The sequence below is a fragment of the Budorcas taxicolor genome, chromosome 4, assembly GCF_023091745.1.
Source record: "Budorcas taxicolor isolate Tak-1 chromosome 4, Takin1.1, whole genome shotgun sequence".
In the NCBI taxonomy this organism is placed as follows: Eukaryota; Metazoa; Chordata; class Mammalia; order Artiodactyla; family Bovidae; genus Budorcas; species Budorcas taxicolor.
Genome location: NC_068913.1, coordinates 95138777 through 95162370, shown reverse-complemented (window position 1 = coordinate 95162370; position 23594 = coordinate 95138777). Strand labels below are relative to the sequence as shown.

The window sequence follows — 23594 nt, the reverse complement described above, 5'->3', positions numbered from 1 at the left end:
AGGAAGGCTATATTTCCCTTGAATTTTTACTTTCTATTACAGAATATCTTCCTTCTGGGGCATTGGTATTCCTTTGAAAAAATGTCCTAAACAATGATCTGGTCAAATTCAAGGGCAATCTCTCTAGGTTGTGATGGGAGATATTTTTTGCTTTAGGAGGCTGCGATAGTTTCTGTGCTTCTTCTTCAGCTTGCTTCTCCTGAATTCAGGGGCAGTCATGTATTTCCAGTACGTGATTCAGAGAGTTAGAAGGACTAGAACCTTACCCTAATGCCATCCTTTACTACTTTATTTCCTAGGAAGCTTGACCATAGTTTTTGCTCAACCATAGTAGCAAAAAACAACTGTGGTGCTAGCTTTTGTCACCAAAATTACTAGCTGGAACCTCTCAGGGCAACTAGAAATAAGTCACCAGACAGTGGGCTGACTTTAAAGCAGTCAGTGAATATTTAACAATCTGCCCATCCTCTCCCTGTACATACTCTATACATATGTTATAGATGCCCTACAGTATTTGAGAAGGTGAGAAAAGGTGAATAGGCAGAATACACCAAAATTTAAAGGTCCTTAGGTGAATACAGCGTATGTTTTACATTTTTATATTGTTTTTTTAATTAAGAAGTAAGACTGAAGATCAAAACTAAGGAAAGTATTAGTATTCTCCTTGTAACCTTGGTATCTTTCCCTGAAGAAGAGAAAAGTGTCAAGGTGAAAACAGGGGGCATTGTTACAGCTGTCAGAAATCTAGGATAGGGAAGAGAAGCTGTCAGGAAAGGGAAAGTGGCCAAACACTGACATGGAAGTCTAAGTGGAATGAAAAGGCAGACTTCCCTGGTGGCGCAATGGTTAAGACTACACTTCCAACGCAAGGGTTGCAGGTTTGATCCCTCGTTGGGGAACTAAGATCCCATAGGCCATGAGGTGTGGCCAGAAAGAAAAATGGAATCGAAGTCAAGAGGAAGGCTGAACTAGAAGTCATGAACGTGAAAGTGAAAGTCATTCAGTCATGTCCAGAATACTGGAGTGGGTAGCCTTTCCCTTCTCCAGGTGATCTTCCCAACCCAGGGATCAAACCCAGGTCTCCCACATTGTGGGTGGATTCTTTACCAGCTGAACCACCAGGGAAGCCCAGAAGAAGTCATAGGGAACTATCAGTCACACAACCAATACACAACTGGCTGGCTCAACTTAGGGGAACGGACACTCAGAAACAAGGAATCTATAAGCAAAGACAGGACCTTCCCAGAGTTTGCCTAAGACTGTCTTAGTTACAGTCAGGAATATCTACTTTGTGCCTACAGATTAAACCTTCCCACAAATGACATTATCTCTTTGTAAGCATCACTCAAAGTGTCAATGGTTCTACTCATTAATTCCTTCTACAGTAATGTCATTGTCTGACTCAACCGGCAGAGTGACACGGAGAGACAGGATAATTGGTGAAAAGTGGGGAACCAAAATAGTTTTCTTAACTGCTGAATGAAAAGACCTTTCACAATTAGATATAAAATCCATTTGGTAAAGTAGTTAAGCCTCTTCTTAAGAGGAGTTGAAAGCATGAGAGAACGTGAGGGGCAGGAGACCTGGGTACTGCAGTTTCTCCTGCCAGGGGTGAATCTCTCTACCAGCCACAGATCTTACCTCTGCCAACAATACTATCCTCTTGCCGTCAGGCCATATTACATGGTCAACTTGGGATCTCACTCGCTCCCACGTCAGTTCTGGTGTCCGCAGACTCGCCTGGAACACATATGGCAAGCACATCATCAGCTGTGCCAAGTCCCACTTTTTGGATGGAAAGATGTTGAAGGGAGCCATTTCAAATAGCAAGTTGAAAGAAGCAACCAACATGCCAGATGGAGAACACCTGTCCTAGGTTGGTTAGGACTGTTCCATTTCAGGGGATTTAATCTTAGGCCCAGCCGGGGAGGGGTCACTCAGGCTGTCATTCCACAACATATATTGTGCGCCCACTCTCTGCTGAGCACAGTAAAAGGTGCTATGGGAAATACAAAGGAAACCAAAGACATGGTTTCTGCCTTCGGGACACAAAACAATACATTTGTGAGGGGATAAAAGCCTTTAATACTTATGAAGCAGCATGCAAACAGTGCAAATTAATACAGTGCAAACTGAACACGTAAGTGCTGAAGAGACACAGGAAAAGGAGGGTCAGAGCTGGGTGAGATTAGTTAGAGAAGGCTGAATGCCCTACAAAGAGCATGCGGGGGCCCAGGGTTCTGCCTTCATGTTCCAACGTCCCAGGTTCCACCTTCTCAACGAGGGTGGTTCACCCTAAGGTTACAGAAGCTTTGTGACCTAGGTGCAAATGTGAGGTAGCCTTTAGAGCAATGCTTCATCGTAGAGTAAAGCTCCCAATGGCTCACCCTCCTTCCATTTCTGTATAGTGTATATTCCGAGAACAAGAGAAGAAATGTTAAGTTTATTAATGGCAGCAATCAAATAACAGTCACAGGGTTTAGACTTAAGACCACAACTTCCCTCCTTCCAAGAGGCAATGCCTAAAATAGAAAGGGAGTCTGTACTCTAAGACTCATTGGCTCAAGTTGGTAACACTGAGAAGTTCTGCCAAATAGCAGTTTTCAGACAAAGAAAAACACTTTAGTTATACAACAATCATTTACTAGGGTATATACTATATTCTAGAAATTTTAGCAAAGAACACTATTATAGATAAGACTGTGGACTCCCCTACTGGACTATGAGCTGTTTATTGACAGAGACTATATCTTTTCTTTACTAATCTAGTGGGAAAGAAAGACATATAATTATATTCATTATATTTAGGACTTTATCAATGGTCTGGACCATTTCTTTATTAGGTAAATGGGAAATATAAAATCTGTTGAGATGTCAAGTTTCATAAATTAGTTCAACTTTTCTAGAGGGCAATTTGGCAGTAGCTAACAAAATTATTTATTTACCTAATCAAATCACTTTGCCCAATCAAATTCACTTTTAGGGCTCTATCTTATAGAAATACTTGTTCAAGTTCACAAATATAAGTGCCCAAGAATGTTTAGCCCAGCATTATTTATAATAGCAAAAAACGTATATCAACATGGGAATGGCTAAGTAAATCAGGATAATTCCATACAATGGAATATAATGTAATTCTTAAACTATACATTATTGTTAAGTGAAAAAAATCTAGTTGTAGAAATAATATACTATAATCTCAATTTCGTAAATTTTTTACTTCTTTAAAATATATTTATCAATATATTGCTTGAATTTTAAATTAAGCAAGCATTACTTTAAAATTAGAATTTTAAAGAGAAATTTTATAAAGAAACACTGTAAATAGAATTTAAAAGGAATTTGAACAAATAGGCCATTTTGGGAAGTTAAGGATATACAAAGTAATTCCTTAGTTTCCAGATATATTACCATGGAGGACAACAACCATGTAGAGACAAGAGATACTCCTTGGTAACACTAGCAACTTTTCCATTGAGATAATGGGACTCAAAGTATTTCAAGTTCTTAGTGTTTTATATTCCTAATCTTCCATGGGACAAGCAATCCTTGTGATTGGAGGTAAGGAGTCGACACAATGACAATAAGAGTCTCTTGTTTTAGGAAGTATTCCCTGAAAAAAAAGATCTAGTGGAATCAAGAAAAGGGAACTTCTTAGGAACATCATAAGATAGTCAATGTTTAGTAGAGGCGACTTATGACAGAACTGGGATGGCTATGATGCAAGCCAAAGACCTGAGGGTTTCAAATGGGGTTTGAAAGGAAACTTGGTTAAGTGACCCCTGGCACTGCCCAGGCGACCCCAATAATCTACTGAAGTCTATTTGCCATTCACACTCCTTGAGAGAAGCATTTCCTATGGCTAGCAATTTTACAAGAATTTCGCCTAGAGACATCCAATGCCTTTTCTGTGAATTTGTAGTCACTAAGCAATCTACAAGGAAAAAGATTCCCTATGCTCACTCCCTTCCCAAACTAGGTGTACATCCCACTGTAAAGCCAAGAACAACTGTGGTTCTAGTCCTGTGAAGCACAGAGTTGGTAGCAAGTCTCAGGTGGTAATTCTTTGGTTGGCAAAAACTTTCAAAGAATGTGCACATAATGGTTTATCTACTTGAACTGTGAAGCTTACAATCATATAGGCTGTCTGTGTGACACATATGGGTAAGCAGGTCTCTTTTCAGGAGAAAGGAAGTATGTGAAAGAAAGACTTGGCCGAAAAGCAGCTGAGAGCACAGTCTCCATCACAGGTTCCCTGAGTATTCACGGTCTTATTTTTCAGAAAATAACATAGTTTTCCAACTCTTTCCATGAGCGATTCCATCTTAAAAATGCAGCAGTCAACATTTCAAGGTCAGGTTAACTGTAAATTCTTTCACAAAAAAAAGACCCTTACACTTTTTATCACTAAAAAATCTGGATAAAAATTTACCAAACCATTCTCCTTTGCAGTTTTGCTGAGTTAACTTATAGTGATTCTCCTCTCTTTTTATCACACTCTGCATCCAGTCCATGTAGCAAATCCCACTGCTACACAATATATCACTTCTTGACAATATACTGCTACCTTCACATCACTTCTAACCACCTCCACTGTTTATCCATCCATCTAACCCAAGCTACTACTTTCTGTTGCTGGAAATACTGAAAAGAGTTTTCTATCGTCCCTATCACTACTCAAGCTCCGTAAGTATTTTTGTCATATAACAGGCAGGGCACTCTTTTAAAACATAAGTCAGATTTCATCAGTCATCTGCTCAAAACCTTCCAATGGCTTCTCTTGTACAAAGAATAAAATCTAAAGTCCAAGCCATGGCCTAAAAGCACTACGTAACCTCCTACCTCCTTGCTGCCTGCCTCTTATCCTCATCCCCTTATCCATTCTGTCCTTGCCACAGTGGCATCTTTTCTGTTCCTCAAACACACCAAGCACTCTTTTCTGTTCCTCAAACACATCAAGCATGTTTCTACCTCATGGTCTTTACTTATCATCCTCTCTGAATTCAAGCTTTGTGCAAATGTTACCTCCTCAAAGAGCCTTCTTTGATTGCCCTAATTAAACAGCATCCTCAATGCACTCATCTTTCTGTTTTACTGCAGTATTAGGCACTAACTGACATAACTGTCTGTCTAGTCACTGTTTCCCACACTAGGATACAAGCTCTGAGAAAGCGGGCATACTGTCCACTGCTACTGCTTCAGCCAGTTAGGACTAAGCACAGAGCAGAGCAAGAACTCAACACAAATTTGCTAAAGAGTGAATGAACATTCTGGAATCCATGATTACTTCAGTTTGTTATTTCCTTAAATTTCATTTATGTGCCCTGTGACACTACCGTTGAAGACAGAGCAAACTTTTCCAAAGTGATTCAACCATAGGCTGGACAGTTTAGAAATATTAATATCTTTGACCACTTAATAAAGATGCAGTATCACACAAAAGTAAAACTTAACCAAAAATAAAAAAACCCCAAAACCAAAAAAAAACCCCACAAACCTCAAAAATAAAAACTAAACAAATTACTCATTATAAGGAAAATATCATGGTAAGACAAAGTAATGGAGTCACGCCACTCAAAACCTCAAGGGTAGAAAGAGGCTCTGGTAGGTTGTTTTTTTCCCAGCTATTTTTAATAACAGAAGAATAGAACATAGAGTTAAAAAGAGATACCATTTAAAATAGATGTCCAACAAGCTCCCAGTATATCCACTGATCCTCACCTGGCAATGCTGAAGCTCAATCAGAGCAGCCCTCAGTGGAGATGAAAGCATGCTTTGCTTGAGCCATTTACCCAGAGAGAAATATAGCTGTGCCAGAAAAGTGCCAGAAAAATTTAAAACCAGAGGCAAAGTCACACTGAGAGATACTTTGGTAAGTCTAATAAATAGCACTTCTATTAACTATTACTTGGGCAACTTGGTAGGACCAAGTGTTCTGTTGGATCAGAAGATTTCTGATGACTATAATAAAGTTAGAGAATCAAGGTGATAGATTTTCCAGGTTTGAGGAACACATGCTACTGAACTGATTGTGACACCTGGAGATCAAATACTATAGTTTGGAAAATACATTAAGGGAAGAGTTAGCACCATGAAAGAGGGAGAGAAAAAAAAGAAACCACAATATTTGATAGACACAGTCAATCTTAAGCAGTGTTCTCATTCCAGTCTATAGATTTCTCTGCCTTGACTTGTTTCCTTAGATCAACCTACTTGTCTCACTTTTATAGCAAATTCAAATATCCCCCAAATACTGACTAGCATACTGATTCACATAAGTATATCCTTTTTTGCTCTTAATCCTAAACACAAAGATGAAATGGCTTACAGTACAAGTAAGCATCAAGCTTAGGTGGAAAAACACTCATTTGAAATGATTAAGTTGAGATGAAGAAGCTTTGTAGAATCCAAACACAAAGGCCAAAAGGCTAGTGAGTGAACAGACTATGAACAGCTCTGCTGGCACTGTCATGTTTAGGATGGCTGGTGACCCTGCTTCTTCTTCTAGTTTATGTTTCTTGGGAAAGAGAGAAAAAATAACAGCCCCCAGTGATGAGTCACTTGATCTTACCACATCAATCTCCGTGTTGGAATGTCCCATGTTACAGACGATGCAGCTATTCTTCATACGATCTAAATGCTCTCTGGTTACCACATTCTTATTACCTTAAAAACAGAAGAGATATCCACATGAAAAGGAATGAAGTTCGACTCTTTCTCATACTATGTGTAAACTGAACTTAAAATGGGTCAGAGACCAAAATGTAAGAATTAAAACTATAAAACTCTAAGCAAAGCATGGGAATAAATCTTTGTGACCTGGGTTAGACAATGATTTCTTAGATAATAATACCTAAAGCACAAGCAACCACAGGAAAAAATAAACTGATTACACTGAAATTAAAAACTATGTGCTGCAAATGATACCAACAAGAAAATGAATTGACAACCTACACAAAGGGACAAAATACTTGCAAATCATAATATGATAAAAACTCTTACCGAACAATAATAAAATTTCTACAGAACTCTTACAACTCAAAAATAAAACGACAACTCATTTCTTAAAGAAAGTTTTTGGCTGCACCATGCGGCATGCAGGATCTTAGTTCCCCAACCAGGGCTCAAACCCTGCCTGTGCTGGGAGCTCCCCTGCATTGGGAGCACAGAATCTTCAACACTGGACCACTGGGGAAGTCCCAAAGACAACTTATTTTAAAAATGAGCAAAGGATCTGAATAAACATTTTCAAAAGAAGATGTACAAAAATGTGTTGACACGCACATGCAAAGATGCAAATCAATACCACAATGACACAGTACTTCACACTTACTAGGATGGCTATAATCTAAAAATCAGAAAGTAACAAGTGTTGATAAGGATGTGGAGAAACTGTAACTCATGCATTGTTGGCTGGATGTAAAATAATGTAGTTACTTTGGAAGGTTTAGCATTTCCTCAAAATGTTAAAAGTAGAGTTATCATATGATCCACTTGTAGGTACACATCTACAAGAACTAAAGACATGTTCACAAAAAACTTGCATACAGTGTTCACAGCAGCATTGTTCATAATAGCCAAAAAGTAAAAACAACCCAAGTGTCCATCAACTGAAGAATGGACATCACTGAAATGTGATATAATCTTAAAATGGAACATTATTCAGCAATCAAAAGGAATGAAATACTGATACATGCTACAACAATCATGAAAGATGAAAATATTATGGTAGGTAAAAAATGCCAGTCAAAAAAGAAAAACATATTGTATGGTTGTTTACATTAAATATCCAGAATAGGCAAATCTATAGAGACACAAAATTTAATGGTAGCCTAGGCTACCATTTGGCATTTGGGGAAAAGTGGAGGGTAGAAAGAGGAGTGACTACTAATGATGTAAGATTTCTTTTGGGGATGATAAAAAATGTTGTGGAATTAGATAATGGGATGTTGTACAACTTTAGTAAAAATCACTGAACTATATACTTTAAAAGGTGATTTTTACGGTATGTAAATTACATCTCAATAAAAAAATTAGATTCTGATGGTTGTATGACCCTGTGAATTTGCTAGAAAACATTGAATTGTACACTTAGAGTGGGTGAAATGTATGGTAAATGAATTACACGTCAATAAAATTACTTACAAAGAAAAGAGATTGAGGGGTTGATGTGAAACAAGAACAGTTTCTTATGGTCCCTTTTCGCCCCCAGCTCCCCCTTTAGGCTATAAATAATAGTTTTGTTCTTAAATATTCTGATTTTCCTCCTTTAAAATAGAGTTATAAAAGAAATGCAATATTCCAATGGAAAGATAATAGTATGTATCTCAGTATAAGGAAAGTAGCCGTGTCTCATATTACTCTCTAAAACTCAAAACCTACCTCCGTGGGAATTTAACACAGCTACCTTGCCCACTTTCTCCAACCAAGAGAAATTTTGCTCTAGCCTTGCTTTAGTTATAGGGACTACAAAGAAATACACATTACTTTTGAAAGTAAAATTTTTTTTTTAAATGTACAAATTTAAGATCTGGCTTCCCAAATAAAACTCATTGGTAGCCATCTGCTAGGTAGCTGAGGATGGATAGAGATATAAAGCAGTTAAAAAGGCTAGAGAGAAACTTTCCTCTAGGAATGGCCTAATGGTACACTTTTGGTCAGAGCTCTAAAGAGGTGGGAAGAACAGGAAAGATTGGTTTTGTGGACTACTATCTCTGGCTTTCAGAGTTTGGTTTTGTTCAGAGCATTTCCAGTCATTTTTCACTTGTTCCATGCAAGTATTCCCAAATGCCATCCCATTGTCTGTGTCACAATCATACCTGTACAGGTAATAACAATATCCACTTGTCGGATGACCTCATTTAATTTCACCAGTCGAAATCCATCCATACTGTAGAAATAAAGTATGATCAGTTACTGCCTTCTGCCACATAATCTTGAAAGCTAGTACCCAAGTTGCTTTGGTACCAACATCACTTTTTGATATGGCTGGACTATTCTTAGCAGTGAAAAATTCAAACTGCTTCCTTAGTTCACACAGGACAGAAATAAAAGGTTCTTTCTACCACTGGGACCTAATTCTTCCTGATAATAGAGAGACAGAGTTAACTGTGAAACCCCAATCAATTTCCTAGAAAGTGTCATTTTACCTGAACCTACTACCCCACTGAAACTGCTCTCCCCAAGATCATCAATGATCTCCTGGATGCCAAAAGCAAATTTTTCTTAAAGACTCTAATATTACTTGACTTCTTCTGTTACATTAAACATTATTTGCCTTCTTAAAACTCTACTGTCCTGGAGTCCATGATGCTGTTTTCTCTTGGTTTTCCTACTTTTCTGATTGCTCCTTCTTGATCTCAGTCAATCCTTGAATGTTGGTACTCTGTGGAGTGCTCTTTTCCTCTCTTCTTTCAGCACTTATCCATTCCTGCCCCTTGGATACAAATGATGCCTCACAGGTGGCTTACTTTCACATTGATGTCTTTAGCTTAGATCTGTCCAAATCGTCAGAGCCACAGATCAAATTATCCACTGGATAGCTCCTCCTCATGTCCCACAAGGACCTCAAACTTATTATCTTCCCCACACCACCATGCCTATCTGTCTCTTCTATGTTTTCCACCAACCCTATCTATCTCTTCTTCTATATTTTCTGTCTTAACCAACAGCATTGCTGTTTACCCAACTCTAAGAATCAAACTATAATGTCCTAGCCTACTGCCTCTCCCTAGTTAAAACTGTCACCAAATTCAGTTGATTCTTTTTCCTTAATTCCTTAAAACCTCTTTAAGCTATACTGACTCAATAGACATGAGTTTGAACAAACTCCAGGAAATAGTGAAGGACAGGGAAGCCTAGTGCACTGCAGTCCATGAGGTCACAAAGTGTCAGAAATGACTTAGTGATTAAACAACAATCTATTCTCTCTTCTCCATACATGTAGGCCTGACATTCAGATTGTATTATTCCTTGCTATGGTAGACTCTGGCCAATCTCGTTGCCTCTAAGTTTATGTCTAATTCATTTTACAGACTGATTTCCTGAAATGCAGTCTGGATCATGTCACTTGCCTGCTTAAGATATTAATACTTCAGTGAGATTGCTTGGTATTAGGATAAGACAGGAAGACTTAAGTTGATACATGTGGGCAGCTCCATTAAGATACTTCCAGCTTCTTAAATATAAACATGTCATGCTATCTCCTTCCTAGGTGACCCTTGAAAATGTTCCCTGTACCTGGAACTTACTTTCAAACTAAGAAGTCACTTAAACAAGTTTCAAGACTCAGCTCTATTGACACCTCTTTCTACCCTGCCCTGCCTTGCTCAATCTTTTATTTATTTTTAATGGTCATTTTTTTTAATTGGGAGTTTTTAAATCTCCTGCTCTTTAGTTAGATATTCCTCCTTTGTGCCCCTACAGAAGCATGTGCTGTTTATCTCTATCATTGCCCTTATTACACTGAATGGTGGTTATTCGTCTGTGTGCTTCTAAAAGCAGGAATTTGTTTCACTCTTCTACTCATCCTATTCATCCTCACCACAGAGCAGAGTACCTAACATAGAGTGAAGTCGCTCAGTCGTGTCCGACTCTGCGACCCCGTAGACTGTAGCCCACCAGGCTCCTCTGTCCATGGGATTCTCCAGGCAAGAATACTGGAGTGGGTTGCCATTTCCTTCTCAGTGCTCAATTCATGTTTATAAGGTAGTTTGAATCGGTATCTCAATCAGTATTAAAGCATGTTTAGGTTTCTCTGCTCAACATTCAGAAAACAAAGATCATGGCATCCGGTCCCATCACTTCATGGGAAATAGATGGGGAGACAGTGGAAACAGTGTGAGACTTTATTTTTTTGGGCTCCAAAATCACTGCAGATGGTGATTCCAGCCATGAAATCAAAAGACGCTTACTCCTTGGAAGAAAAGTTATGACCAACCTAGATAGCATATTCAAAAGCAGAGACATTACTTTGCCAACTAAGGTCCATCTGGTCAAGGCTATGGTTTTTCCTGTGGTCATGTATGGATGTGAGAGTTGGACTGTGAAGAAGGCAGAGCGCTGAAGAATTGATGCTTTTGAACTGTGGTGTTGGAGAAGACTCTTGAGAGTCCCTTGGACTGCAAGGAGATCCAACCAGTCCATTCTGAAGGAGATCAGCCCTGGGATTTCTTTGGAAGGAATGATGCTAAAGCTGAAACTCCAGTACTTTGGCCACCTGATGCGAAGAGTTGACTCATTGGAAAAGACTCTGATGCTGGGAGGGATTGGGGGCAGGAGGAGAAGGGGACGACAGAGGATGAGATGGCTGGATGGCATCACGGACTCGATGGACGTGAGTCTGAGTGAACTCCAGGAGTTGGTGATGGACAGGGAGGCCTGGCGTGCTGCGATTCATAGGGTCGCAAAGAGTCGGACACGACTGAGCGACTGAACTGAACTGAACTGAATAAACCCTGAAAGTGCTAGAATGGTGACAGTTCCCCTTGTGTGCTGGAGCCTTGACTTAGACAAAGTCAACAACTCTGTTGGGGAAAACTGTGGGTTGATGGCTAGCGTGTGTGAGGAGTGGTAGGTTAGAGGAAATATCATGCCTCATCTATTGTGTGTGCCTTCCTTGGGCGGGTTAATGGTAAAGACTGGGTGGGTTATTCAGGCTACAGACATGGGGACTGTGCAGTTGTTTTCAGGGACAGTGGTACTAAGTTGGCCAAAAAGTTCATTTCATTTTTCTGTAAGATTTTACCCAATATTTCTATCCTGTTGAGGGTAGCAGGAGACAATTTTAATAAGTTACCACTTAGTGGGCATTTATTATGTGACAGCCCCTCTACACTTTGCATAGTTATATATTTATTATATAATGTATGTGTTAGTCATTCAGTAATGTTTGACTCTTTGCGACACCATGGACTGTAGCCCACCAGGCTCCTCTGTCCATGGGATTCTCCAGGTAAGAATACTGAAGTGGGTAGCTATTTCCTTCTCCAGGGGATCTTCTTGACCCAGGGATTGAACCTGGGTCTCCTGCAGGCAGATTCTTTACCATCTGAGCCACCAGCAAAGCATTATCATATGTAATAATTATATAATTATTTTGTGAACTTTCATAATTGAGGTAGATAAGATTACACACAATTTACAGATGAGAGAGGAACTATTTTTTTTAATTTTAACTTTGGAATCATTTCAAGCTTAAGAATTATAAGCACAGTACAAACAACTCTTATGTATCCTTCAATCAGAGTTAGTAGATTTTACCCTTCACTTGATTTGTCTGACATTTCTTCCTGATCACACTGAGGTGATGCATCTGGGGGAGGCATGTGACAGAAGTGCTCTTTTCGGTGCATCACTTTGGAAAGGATCTGACGCCAGCCTATTTCTTTTTTGATCATTGTTTTCAAAGGGAGAGGGATGGCATGTGGAGCTGGGAAGGGGCTACCTATTTTCTGACTCAAGGCTTCCCCTGTTACTGCTTCCACAAGAGTTCCAAATTCTAGCTTCCCTGATAATCTCTGTTTTCCCAGAGCAGAGCTCCTAGATTTTTGAAAGACGGGTGCTTACAGTTAATACCAGCCTCTCAGGATCCAGGCCCCTCCGAGAGAAAATGTTGCGTTAACTACGCCATTCTTTGGAGGCAGTTACAAGATCACGTTAGACAGTGCTGCAGAGGAAAAAGCAGATCTCCTTGTGCATGCTTACCAGGCCTGAAGAGCACAGATGGGGTCGATCTCAGTCACATACACAATGGAGCCCATAGCTTTCAAGGCAGCACAGCACCCCTTCCCGACCTGGAGAGAGGAGAAAGAACGCATGAGAAGGAAAGTCACGAAGAAAACAGCTCCTCAAAGCTTCTGGTGAAGTGTACCCCCCTTTCCGCCCCCAAACGGAATTTCACTGAATAGATTCATGCTTGGGGGAAAACAGGAAAAAAAATAAATGAATGCATTTCATAAACAAACTCCTCAGCCCTGCTTAGCACATGCATGTGCACAAGTACACCCACACTCACGATTTATAATCAAAACACAAGCTAAAAGAACATCGCAAACAGCGCATTGGAACAGTCAGAAAATCAACTTAAGGAAAAAATAGCAAAAATGCAAACGGAAAAAGAAAGATTGTACTTTAACCAGAGGCTTCTGAAATTACTTTTTTCCCATTTAAAATGGTAAATGAATGTAGTCTGACATCCACAGAAGTGAAAAATTCTAGTATATTTCTGCAAAATACATTTTAAATTCCTAATAACTGAAAGACTAAACCTTACCTCTCCATAGCCACAGACCACCACCTGCTTCCCACCAAACATCATGTCTGTTGTTCTTTTAAGTCTACGGGGGAAGAAAAATTGAATCAGAAAAATCTCTAGTTTCTCCCTTAAGAATAGATTGAGTCCCTTTGTTTTCATGGTTTTTTTTTTTTTGGTTTTGTTTTGAATGTTGAAAGTAAGCCTGGTTTCTATTCTAAAGAAACTATTTAATGACTAGAAAGAAAAGTTCAATAAAATATGCATTTTCTTACTCCATGCTATCCAATCAATTCCATCTATATGTGAGGGTTTTTTTCTTTTTTTCCCCTTGTCCTGGGAGTGGTGCAAAAGGGAAGAAGCAATAGACCACAAAGTAACTTTTAAACATAAAAGCAATATATATTTATTATATAACATTTAGAATATATAATATTTGGAAATAAAGATAAAAAGTAAATAAAAATAAAATAATTTTATTTAGCAGGTGACAAAGCTCTGGCTTAATGTAAACTTTCTAGCTTACTGAATGAGACACGTAAAATAGAACGCTGATAAATGAGTCCTATATTTAGTAATATCAGAATGGCCAATAGGTCCCACATTAATTCAGGTAGGGTAACAGGCAACAAGGTGGAGAAGAGCCATGAAACATGCCAACACTGACTGCATAAGCAGTGAGTTTTCTGGGCTGAGTCCTTTTCAGACGTGTTCTTCTTTGTCCCTGAGTCTCTATGAAGCTAGAATAAAGGTCCTTACTGTTTTCAGGCTCTCTTAGAAGAAGTTGTAGGAGCAGTTTCTGGTTTCTCTTTAGGTCTGGTTGATCTCCCTTCTCTAGGAAGCCCTAGCTAGGCAGAAGAAACTTTTCAACTAAAATCTGCCATTCTGAGACAGTTCTGACAAATATCTGTGGGTCTTTCTCCTCATCTATCTGGTTAACCTCTCCTGTTGAAAAGAGTCTAAAAATGCCCCAAGGGAAAGTAGAAATCTATCTTTTTAATGACTTGACAACTCCACTCACTAGGAACTAGTGTAACTCCATGAACCCCGATGAGACTCAGTAACTATCAGTTAAGTGCAGAGGCAATTTCTGTTGAGTGATGAGGCTAAGTGTGGCTTGGCGACAGCCATATTCAAAAGTCATGGCTTAGAATGGTCCTGGACTGGCTCAGCACCAACAAGGAAATCACTAGTGCCTGTGGTGTTCCAAACTGCCTGATGTTCAGACTAGTAATGTGGCCCCCAGGCCCTTTCTTCACTTTTCTATTAACCTGTATATGATGGAAACCATTTGGTTTGGCAGTATTCTAAACCAACTTAATGCTTTCATACAGGGAATTATTGAGTCATCTTAGCGAGAAAGAAGAAATGTCAGGACACAAGTGTAGACAGCAACTGGGTTCTGGAAGAACAGAGTTTTTGGTATATTATATCTAAGTAGGTTTTTTTTCAGACTTGTAGTCCTCACAGATGTGAAAAATTACAAATGCCTCTGGGAAATGACCCTTTGCTCACCATGATTTTCCAGATGGCCAAAGAATTGTTATGATGGTTGTAACTTAAGTTACATGACAACATGACCTGGAAGAGAAACACCAGGAACCTTTTCCTAAATCAACAAAGTTACTTATACTAACTGACTTCCAGGCCTGATAGGATCACAAAGTAAAAACTGTCACCAAAAGACAGCAGCTGGTCTGATTTTTTAAGTAAAATAGATTCACTTGCAATAGCGACAGCAATGGTAACTCTACATCATAAAATATTGAGTATTGAGTATGATGTCATAGTGATAGCAAAGGTATCTTTGGGTTATAAAATATTGAGTATGATATATGTTATGAAATATTGTGTCTGAGATACAACTAGTTTCATATATATATATATATGAAACAAAGAATATATATATAGAAACCATATATATATAGAAACAAAGAATACATTTTCAGAGTCTGTATACAGCTTAGAGGTGCTACACAAATCATTTCCAGAAACAACCAAAACCAAAAAATTTAGAACCTCAATTCAACAACTGAAGTTCACTACAAAGATAATCCATTACCCATCAAGAATTGATTCACGGCAACAGTAGAGGTTGTCAAATTTCTGTTTCGTGACTGAGTCATTGACATTCATGGCTGGAACACACAGCTTTCCAGCTTTGGATAGCTGGTAGAGCCTAAGGATAAAGGAAATAAAAAGAACATAAAATAATGAGATTTTCTAATCCATCAGTTTCATATCAAATTTTACAAATAAGTTAATTGAGTAGGCATGACAGCCTGAGACACAACTAGTTTCATCCTATAAATTGTATATAGAGAAATAGAGAATACCTTTTCCAGAGTCTATATACAGCTTAGAAAGAAAGATCTTAATCAAAAGGCACATGGGGAAAATCTTTGACCCATCTCTAAATTTTAAGGATTAAAATGTAAAACTTTAAATTGCTTATTAATTTTATTTCTCTTTTTAACTATAAGAGAAAATTTTAAGTACTGTTTTAATCCCACTACTCTAAAGCAACAATTTTAACTTTCAAATAGTCTTAATTTTATAATTTCAGTATACATACCTATAAATATGTATATCTACATGCATACTAAGTTGCTTCAGTCATGTCTGACTCTGTGCAACCCTATGGACTGTAGCCCACCAGGCTCTTCTGTCCATGGGATTCTCCAGGCAAGAATACTGGAGTGGATTGCCATTCCCTTCTCCAGAGGATCTTCCTGACCCAGGGATCAAATCCATGCCTCTTACATCTCCTGCATTGGTGGGTGGGTTCTTTACCACTAGCACCACCTGGGAAGTCCATATATCTATATATAAGCGTTATTTATTTTTTTTAATTCAGTCAACTAAAAATTAGACACAGATGTTTTATTCAAAACTCACCCCTTACTAAAAGTTTGAAAACTTGGGACAATTCATAGTTTTATACATTCAAAAAGATCACAATATAAAAAAGCAGTGATAGTGGCTTATTCAGAATTTATTTCCCTAAAACTTTCTTACTTTAGCTCTTTCTGGGTAAATAACAGGAAACAGAAATGGTTACAATTGTACTCAGGGAATTAAGACTCATTTGAGAAACAGAACCCTAAATACTTGCTCTCTGTGTATGAATGTAAGCTCTCTGAGGGACCAGGATTTTTTTCCCCCACTGCGAGATCCCTAGCATGGTTTTTAGAGCAGTTATTGGTTCAGTGCAGAAGTTCAATAATTGAATTTGTCCCAAAAAGACAAGCAGTCATTGTATTACAATGCTAGAAAACATGAGGCCCACACTGTTCCCCTATCCACTCCTCATTATTTTAAGTTTGTTATTTGTGTTGTTAATTTAAAACACAAGTATGCAGATTCGGATCTCATCATTTCAGAGCATCATTTTAATTTTTAACATAATGTAGTCTATAAGTGGGCTTCCCTGGTGGCTCAGTGGTAAAGAACCCACCTGCCAATGCAGGAGACTTGGGTTTGATCCCTGTGTCGGGAAGATCCCCTAGAGAAGGAAATGGCAACCCACTTCACCGTTCTTCCTGGGAAAACACCATGGACAGAGAAGCCTGGTGGACTACCGTCCATGGACTTGCAAAGAGTTGAACATGACTTGGCAAATAAACAGCAACAACAATTCTGTAAGTATGTGATTACATGAACATATGTCCAGGCTGCATAAAGCCAGCATGCCTACGTCAAATCTTACCTGTGGACTCCAGTAACACTCTCCTCCACGATGCCCTTGATTTTCTTAAACATGTTGGGATACTTCTTATAAATCCAGTGAGTAAGATCCCCTCCATCATCCAAGATCTAGAATAATAAGCATCAATAATGTCATATTTAAAAGTTTGTAAATGGTTAAACAAAGTAATTTACAGTGGTCATTATACAGAAGAAAATGACAGTGAGATGAAAGGTCAACTGTAATTCTCACAGCCAAGTGAACTTCCCAAATGACATACCTACTAGGATCAAACTTACAGCAATGCAATGAGGATTTTCGTATGGACTAATAGCTTAAGTGATTATCTAGACCACTAGCTCCTGACTGTACTATAGATAGTCAGAAAGCTTAAACCTAATAGCATATTTATATTAGTTAAATTCAGGACTTTGAATATAATCAGTGAAAGCTTAGTAAAACCAGATAATTAGTCTCTCTCCCAGAACAATGGCTTATAAAACTGTATTTGTTAATCCTTTACTTGTCCCAAAGTACAGGCATTCTCCTACCCAAAATGCTCAGGCAGCACAGTAGGGTTTTGCCTAGCACAACCTCACACTCTCTATAAACCAAATTAAAAATAACTAGGGAACTCTGCAGCATGTAGGTGTGCAAGCATGCCTCTGAACAGCTCATCACTATTTCAGGTTGGGATTAAAGACAAACACAAAGCTGTGCCCACTGGAGCTTTCATCAGCGGAGGAAAGTTTCTGAATTATAAATAAGCTAAAGAAAGATTAGCTTAGAATATGATTAGGCAGTAGGCTGTGGCATTTCACCCCTTTACCTAGCTGTCAGAAATGCTTGGCAAGACTTTCCAAATTGTCACATACACTGTCCCAGAAAGACCCACAGGACTGAGCTGCCCTCTGCTGGCACATGCCCATTTTGCAGTGCCATCAGTTAACTCCACTACAAGTGTCAAAAGCACCATCCTGGATCCCTGCCTACACACAATCTCCAACCTTGTGTCTAATACCTGACCTCTTTTTTGCTTCTGCCCTTGTTTTTTTGTTTTGGGCAGCACCACTTAGCTTGTGGAATCCTAGTTCCCTGATCAGGGACTGAACTCAGGCCCTTGGCAGTGAGAACATGGAGTCCTAACCACTGGACCACCAGGGAATTCCAAATTCTGCTCCTGCTGTTGATCTAATTTCTCTGATTCCACCAAACCTTATTTGAGAGTAGAGATCCAAGGCTGGACTCACTCTTACACTTGCTCCATACTGTAAGTCAGTGCTCTATTTTTCTTGTGGTAGAAACCCTCAGAACAGAGTCCCTAAGGAACAGAAAGGGTCCTCTGCATTTCTCTCTCCCTTTTTACACATATGAAATCCCTCATGGCGTTTTTCCTTGCAGCCTCTGATCCCTAGCATACAAAATATGCTATACAGGAAAGACTGTATCTTAGAATAACTATTCTCATCCACTTTTTCCTTTTAACAAAGATTTTGAATACAGGCAGGTGGTTGCTATCCCTAATATTTATTTATTGAATAAAGCCTATAATTATTAGCCTGTCATTCTACTGCAGAAAATTCTTGTCACCCAGGAATCTTCCTGAGGTTAGCGAGCAAGTAAAAGTACTAGATCTTTACAGGATCCAAAAAAGATTATGAGTACTGTTTTCTGGGGTCACAGTTCTTATCCTTGTCTTACTCACTTCGTCAACCTTTCCAGCAGATTATGCTGATCTACAGTCTGTAAATGCTTGCTATGTACAATGCCCTGTCCTCCCTATGTTCGTGACTATACAATTAATATTTTATTCCCAGTAGAACCTCTGTCAGTCACACTCCGTTCTGCCACTGTTAAACTCTGCTGGAATGAGCTGACTCATTGTGCAGCCAACTCCTCCCTCCCTTTGAGGATACAAAGGTTTTAACCCAGCTTTCCTCAAATCAACCCTTGGTGCATTGTGACCTGCATCACAGAATCTAGAAAGACAGGCTGCTTCTCCCTCTGTCTCCCAGGTAAAGCCTGCTCTGCAGTCTTTAGCAGCAAGTAATAGTAGGACTAGCGCTTCAAGGATTCTTGTTTTTAGTTGATTTCCTTAATTTCTCCTCTCACTCCTATCCAGAAAGGTTTGCAAAGTAGGAGTGTATTGTACTTGTGCAGCTCTGTGCTTCCCTTTATGAATCTAATATGTTATCAGCCTTCAAGCACTTTTTAAAAAATTTTTATTTTTACTTTATTTTACTTTACAATACTGTATTGGTTTTGCCATACACTTTAAAAAAAAGTGAAACAAAAATAAAAACTAAGCAAAAATTAAAAGCCCCAACTTCCTAAGGTGAGAAATGAATACAGAAGAAATTTGAACTTTGAATCCCTTCAGGTTTACTATAAATTTGGCATGTGATTCTAGAGAGAAAGCTATGTACCACAGGAGCGGTGTGTGTTGGGGGAGGTGCTGGTAAGCAGTGTTAGGAGATAGTAACTCATTCATCTTACTTTTTAACTAGTCATGTGTGAACCCGGAGCAGTATTTTAACACTGCTGATGAATATGAGCACTTCTAAGATCAGCACTGACAATTATAAGCACTTTGAGGCTATAAAGAGGTTTAATATTCTTGGGATGTCCTAAGCATAAGCATCTAGTTCTGCTGGAAGCCCAAGTACATCAGATGAAAAAGGAAACATCTTCCTTCCTTCCTTCCTGTTGGGAAACCCTCTCCCAGGCCACATCCTCCCTCCCTGTACCCCCAGGTCCCAGTGAACTGTGCTAACAGAAACCTAACACACCATGTTTGGCTGCCAGCCCTCCACATTCACACATCTGTCAATGCACCACCAGAAGTCATCTTCTGACTCTCCTTTCCAGGCAAACACAGGAAATCCTGAGAAAAAAGAACAAAGAGAAACCATTGAAGCTTGAAAAAAGGGCTGACCCTCAGTTTTGGCAAGAAGATGAGATGCTAGTTTTTCCCAGTTCCAAACTTGTTTTGCTGTTCTTCTTAGGCTGACTGATTAAATATTGTCTTCAGCCCCCTTTATCCATTCCTTCGTCTTTGGTGGTCATTTTATTCTTGTTAGACCAAAGAGGACAAACAAAAGGCCCAAGAGTAAGAGGGATGCTAAAAATATGACTAAAGGCAAAAAAGAGGAAACTAGAAATATGTACTTTTTCATCTAGTCCGACTGGAATTTCCACCATTTCCCAATTACATTTTGATCTTTCTTTGCTTCTCTACCTTAGTCATACCACCTCCTTCATCAGGAAAACCCTTACACTCTTCTCCCTCTGTTCAAATGTTGCTACACTTCACTGGCCAATAAGTGGCATGTTCCTAATGAAGACTTATTAACTCAGCTGTAAGTGATCTCTCATGGAATCTGATCTTTTATTAGCCCCTTGCTGGTACACTGAATGTGGGCTTATGATCTGTTGTGGCATTATCATTATATGTCCTTGTACTATCATTGTTTGAGTATGTGTCTTTTCTCCTCAACTACAATATAAGGCTCTGAGTGCAAAGACTCTCTTATTTGCCCTTAGAGTCAGTCAATCAGCATTTGTTGGGAAAATAAAAAGAAATGAATGTATATGTACAATTAATTGAACTACATATTTATATATGTGTACTTTCTATACATAATTTATACATTAATAAAAATTTTACGAATGAGTGAATGCAAATGAAAGAACAAATAAAATGTTGACAGTGTTTGCAAAAGCAAAGATATACATGCACTATAGAACTTTCCCAGAATTTCTCAAGGGATCTGAAGCAAATTTTTTGTACCCTGATCTGTGTTGTGCTGTCAGAGAGGGAGCGCAAGAAACCGGCAAAGTACAAAGTACAAATTTCTCTATTTCTTTTTTTCTAACACAGTCATTTATTTTTCTTGCCATTGCCAAACATTTCCCAAATCTTACTCACCAGAAGTTAACAGAGCTTCTCCATTTTCCTCCCTGACAATCCTTATGAATGGAAAGGGCTTTAAGGGAGCAACTGCCAATGACAATGTCGAGTGGATCGACCATGTCCTTCCTTTCTTTCAAAACTACCTGTTCTGGCAGTATCCCAACCAGGTTTCAATGCTCCTGTGTTTCAAAGTGGTCTTCACAAAAGCCCACGTTTTAAGGCTATATGGAGGAGCACAGAGAACAGTTAATAGTGGTAATAGCCTTTTAGATTTTGAAAAGGCAGTACTGGTCCACATCAGGGTTAAGGGTCTCTGACTTTTAATGTGGTGTAAGCCACAAAAATTGGCAATAATATAGAAGACCAATATTTATGGAAAAGGGGAAGAGAATTCAGAAATACAACAACAGAGCTGCTCTAATCAATGCTCCAAGGAAAAGCCATCCTGAAGGAGAAACAGCCTAACAGATACTATTGGCTAGGCGAGAGGTTCAGAAAAAAGACTCTTCTTTCCAACTCCAAATAAACATCTACACCTGGTGTCAAAGTGTCAGGTTATAAAGAGGACAAAACACAATGTCTAAAAAAGAGGGTAGAGGACAACATTCTCAGAAAATGCAGAGAGACAGACCTTGGCTAAAGGGAGATACGAGAACTTGAGAGTGCAGACTAACGATCAGGTCAAGTCCAGGGGAGAAGGAATGTACACCTTGGCTACCAATCTTCATGGCAGTACCAGCAATATTAGGGTTCTGTGTTAAATATCAGAGGCAAAAGGGTATTACTCCTCAATCCTCAAAACCACAGGAACAAGATAAACTGCAGGAAAGTTGATCTGAGGTGGTATTGATTTGTGCTGCTTTCTTCTTTCCAGTCATTTTATATGAGACTCATTTCTAAGGCTGCATATCATGCCTGTGTGTCTGGTTACTTACTGCCACCTGGGACAAAGTATTTCCCAGGAAAACTTGTGTCCAGCGGGTCTAGCTTTTTTATTCTAAGTATTTTCTCACTTTAAATCCTAAAACCATAATGAGACAACAGCCTCCATAAATTCTGTCACCCAGGCAGACAGGGGAACCTTATTAAAGGAGTGACAACAGTTCTAGGTTCTAGGCTTGTTATATCACAAATACAAAATCATCAATTGGTATGGTTTTGAAAAGTTAGTTCGTGGAGAAGGGAATGGCAATCCACTCCAGTATTCTTGCCTGGAGAAGCCCATGGACAGAGGAGCCTGGCAGACTACAGTCCATGGGGTCACAAAGAGTCGGACAGGACTGAGCGACCAACACTACTAAAAGTCTAGCTGACACCACACTCAAAGCTGAGCAGTTGCTTAGGTTCTTTGGTCTGTGGGCTGAGGGATGGATCTGTTCACATGTGGAGACGTACTGGGTTTAAAATCAGCTTTGTAAAACCATTCTGGAATAAAGCTCAACTGGAGAAGTGAGGAAAAAAAAAGTTAGTTTGGAATCATTTTATAAGATAGATGATGGAGTAACTACGGAATCAATGGCACTTCCAAGAACATTCTATACCCCAGTATGGAAAGGATAATCGAACAGGTTTCTTAGTCTTGTACAGGGCAAGAGGGCCTACAGTGGACCTTAAGGGGGAGCTCTTTGGGCAAGAGGAGAGAAAATAGGGCGACTCCAATGAGAATATCAGGAAAATCTACCAAAAAGAAGATGGGGGTGGGGGTGGTGGAGGGTTCACAAGAATCAGTAGAAGAAACAGTGAAATTTACACAGGAGGAAGGAGCTGAGAGTGTCACAGCCTTACACAAACAGCTGAAATAGTAAATTTCTCTTTACTCGGCTCCCGTGACTCAGGCCTTTCCACACAGGTCCCTGTGACAAGAGCCTTCCACCCACTCTCCCAGGAGTGCTTTCACACTGACCGCCTATTTCTTTCCTCATTTATGACTCGTCTCTGGGGACTTGACTTTCTGGAACTGTGTTGGCACCGGCTCCTGCTCTGGTTCTCTACAGTATGTACATCTCTACAGGTGTCACCACTAGCGTACCTCATGATTCCTCCTCTGATCCTTCCCTACTCTAAGACTCGGCTCTGTCTCAGGAAGCTCAATGCCGGGCTGCTACCGCCACCTTAGAAACCATTGGATCCTGGGCTACCACCTCCGCTTCTCTTCTTCTTGCTGTCGCTGTTTTATCTTCACCAGCTTCTCAAAGCTTTCGGTTATTGTCGAGTTGACAACAAACCAATTCTCAGAGTGGACAGAGTTGATGTGATACCTGACACCATTCTCTGACACAAATTCTTTCTGACAGAGAAGACACTTGTATTTTCCAGCCACAAACATTCCCAATGTACAAGAGCCCAGGTGAGCTTTAAGACCAATACACTACTGTAGACAGCCTCACAACCCTGGTTAGGACACTGAATGCGATGATACTTTTTGATATCTGACTTCTGTTTGTGTAGTACTTCTTGGCTGAAGGTCAGTAGCCCAGGACGAGTATATTTTAACTTCCGATCATCAGGTACCAGATCCTGAAGCACCTTTCTCTTAGGCCATTCCTTGGCCAGTTCAGCAGAAGCCAGTTCCTGCAGGTGGTATACAGTTATCTGCCTCTGAACTCGGCCTCCACTCTTTGACTCCAGGCTCATGTCCTTCAAGCACTCTGGCTGACCTGACTCTGGAAAGAACAACATAGGACTATGCTCTTATATACAAGTGATATACAAGTCCAGTCTTCAATCTATACGGCTTTCCA

At 39.4% G+C, this 23594-nt stretch overlaps 1 protein-coding gene across 2 annotated transcripts in view; it reads right to left on the bottom strand.

Moving 5' to 3' along the window:
* Positions 1-23594, bottom strand: part of AHCYL2 (adenosylhomocysteinase like 2) — a 187597-nt gene that overhangs the window by 5334 nt on the left and 158669 nt on the right. For both annotated transcript variants that reach the window (XM_052639254.1, XM_052639255.1), the window contains exons 6-13: positions 19730-19824; positions 16962-17068; positions 15315-15431; positions 13274-13337; positions 12706-12794; positions 8820-8890; positions 6572-6666; positions 1642-1740 (exon numbers count right to left, since the gene is read on the bottom strand). In XM_052639254.1, coding sequence (XP_052495214.1) covers positions 1642-1740; positions 6572-6666; positions 8820-8890; positions 12706-12794; positions 13274-13337; positions 15315-15431; positions 16962-17068; positions 19730-19824 — 737 coding nt within the window. The remainder of the gene's footprint in view (positions 1-1641; positions 1741-6571; positions 6667-8819; positions 8891-12705; positions 12795-13273; positions 13338-15314; positions 15432-16961; positions 17069-19729; positions 19825-23594) is intronic.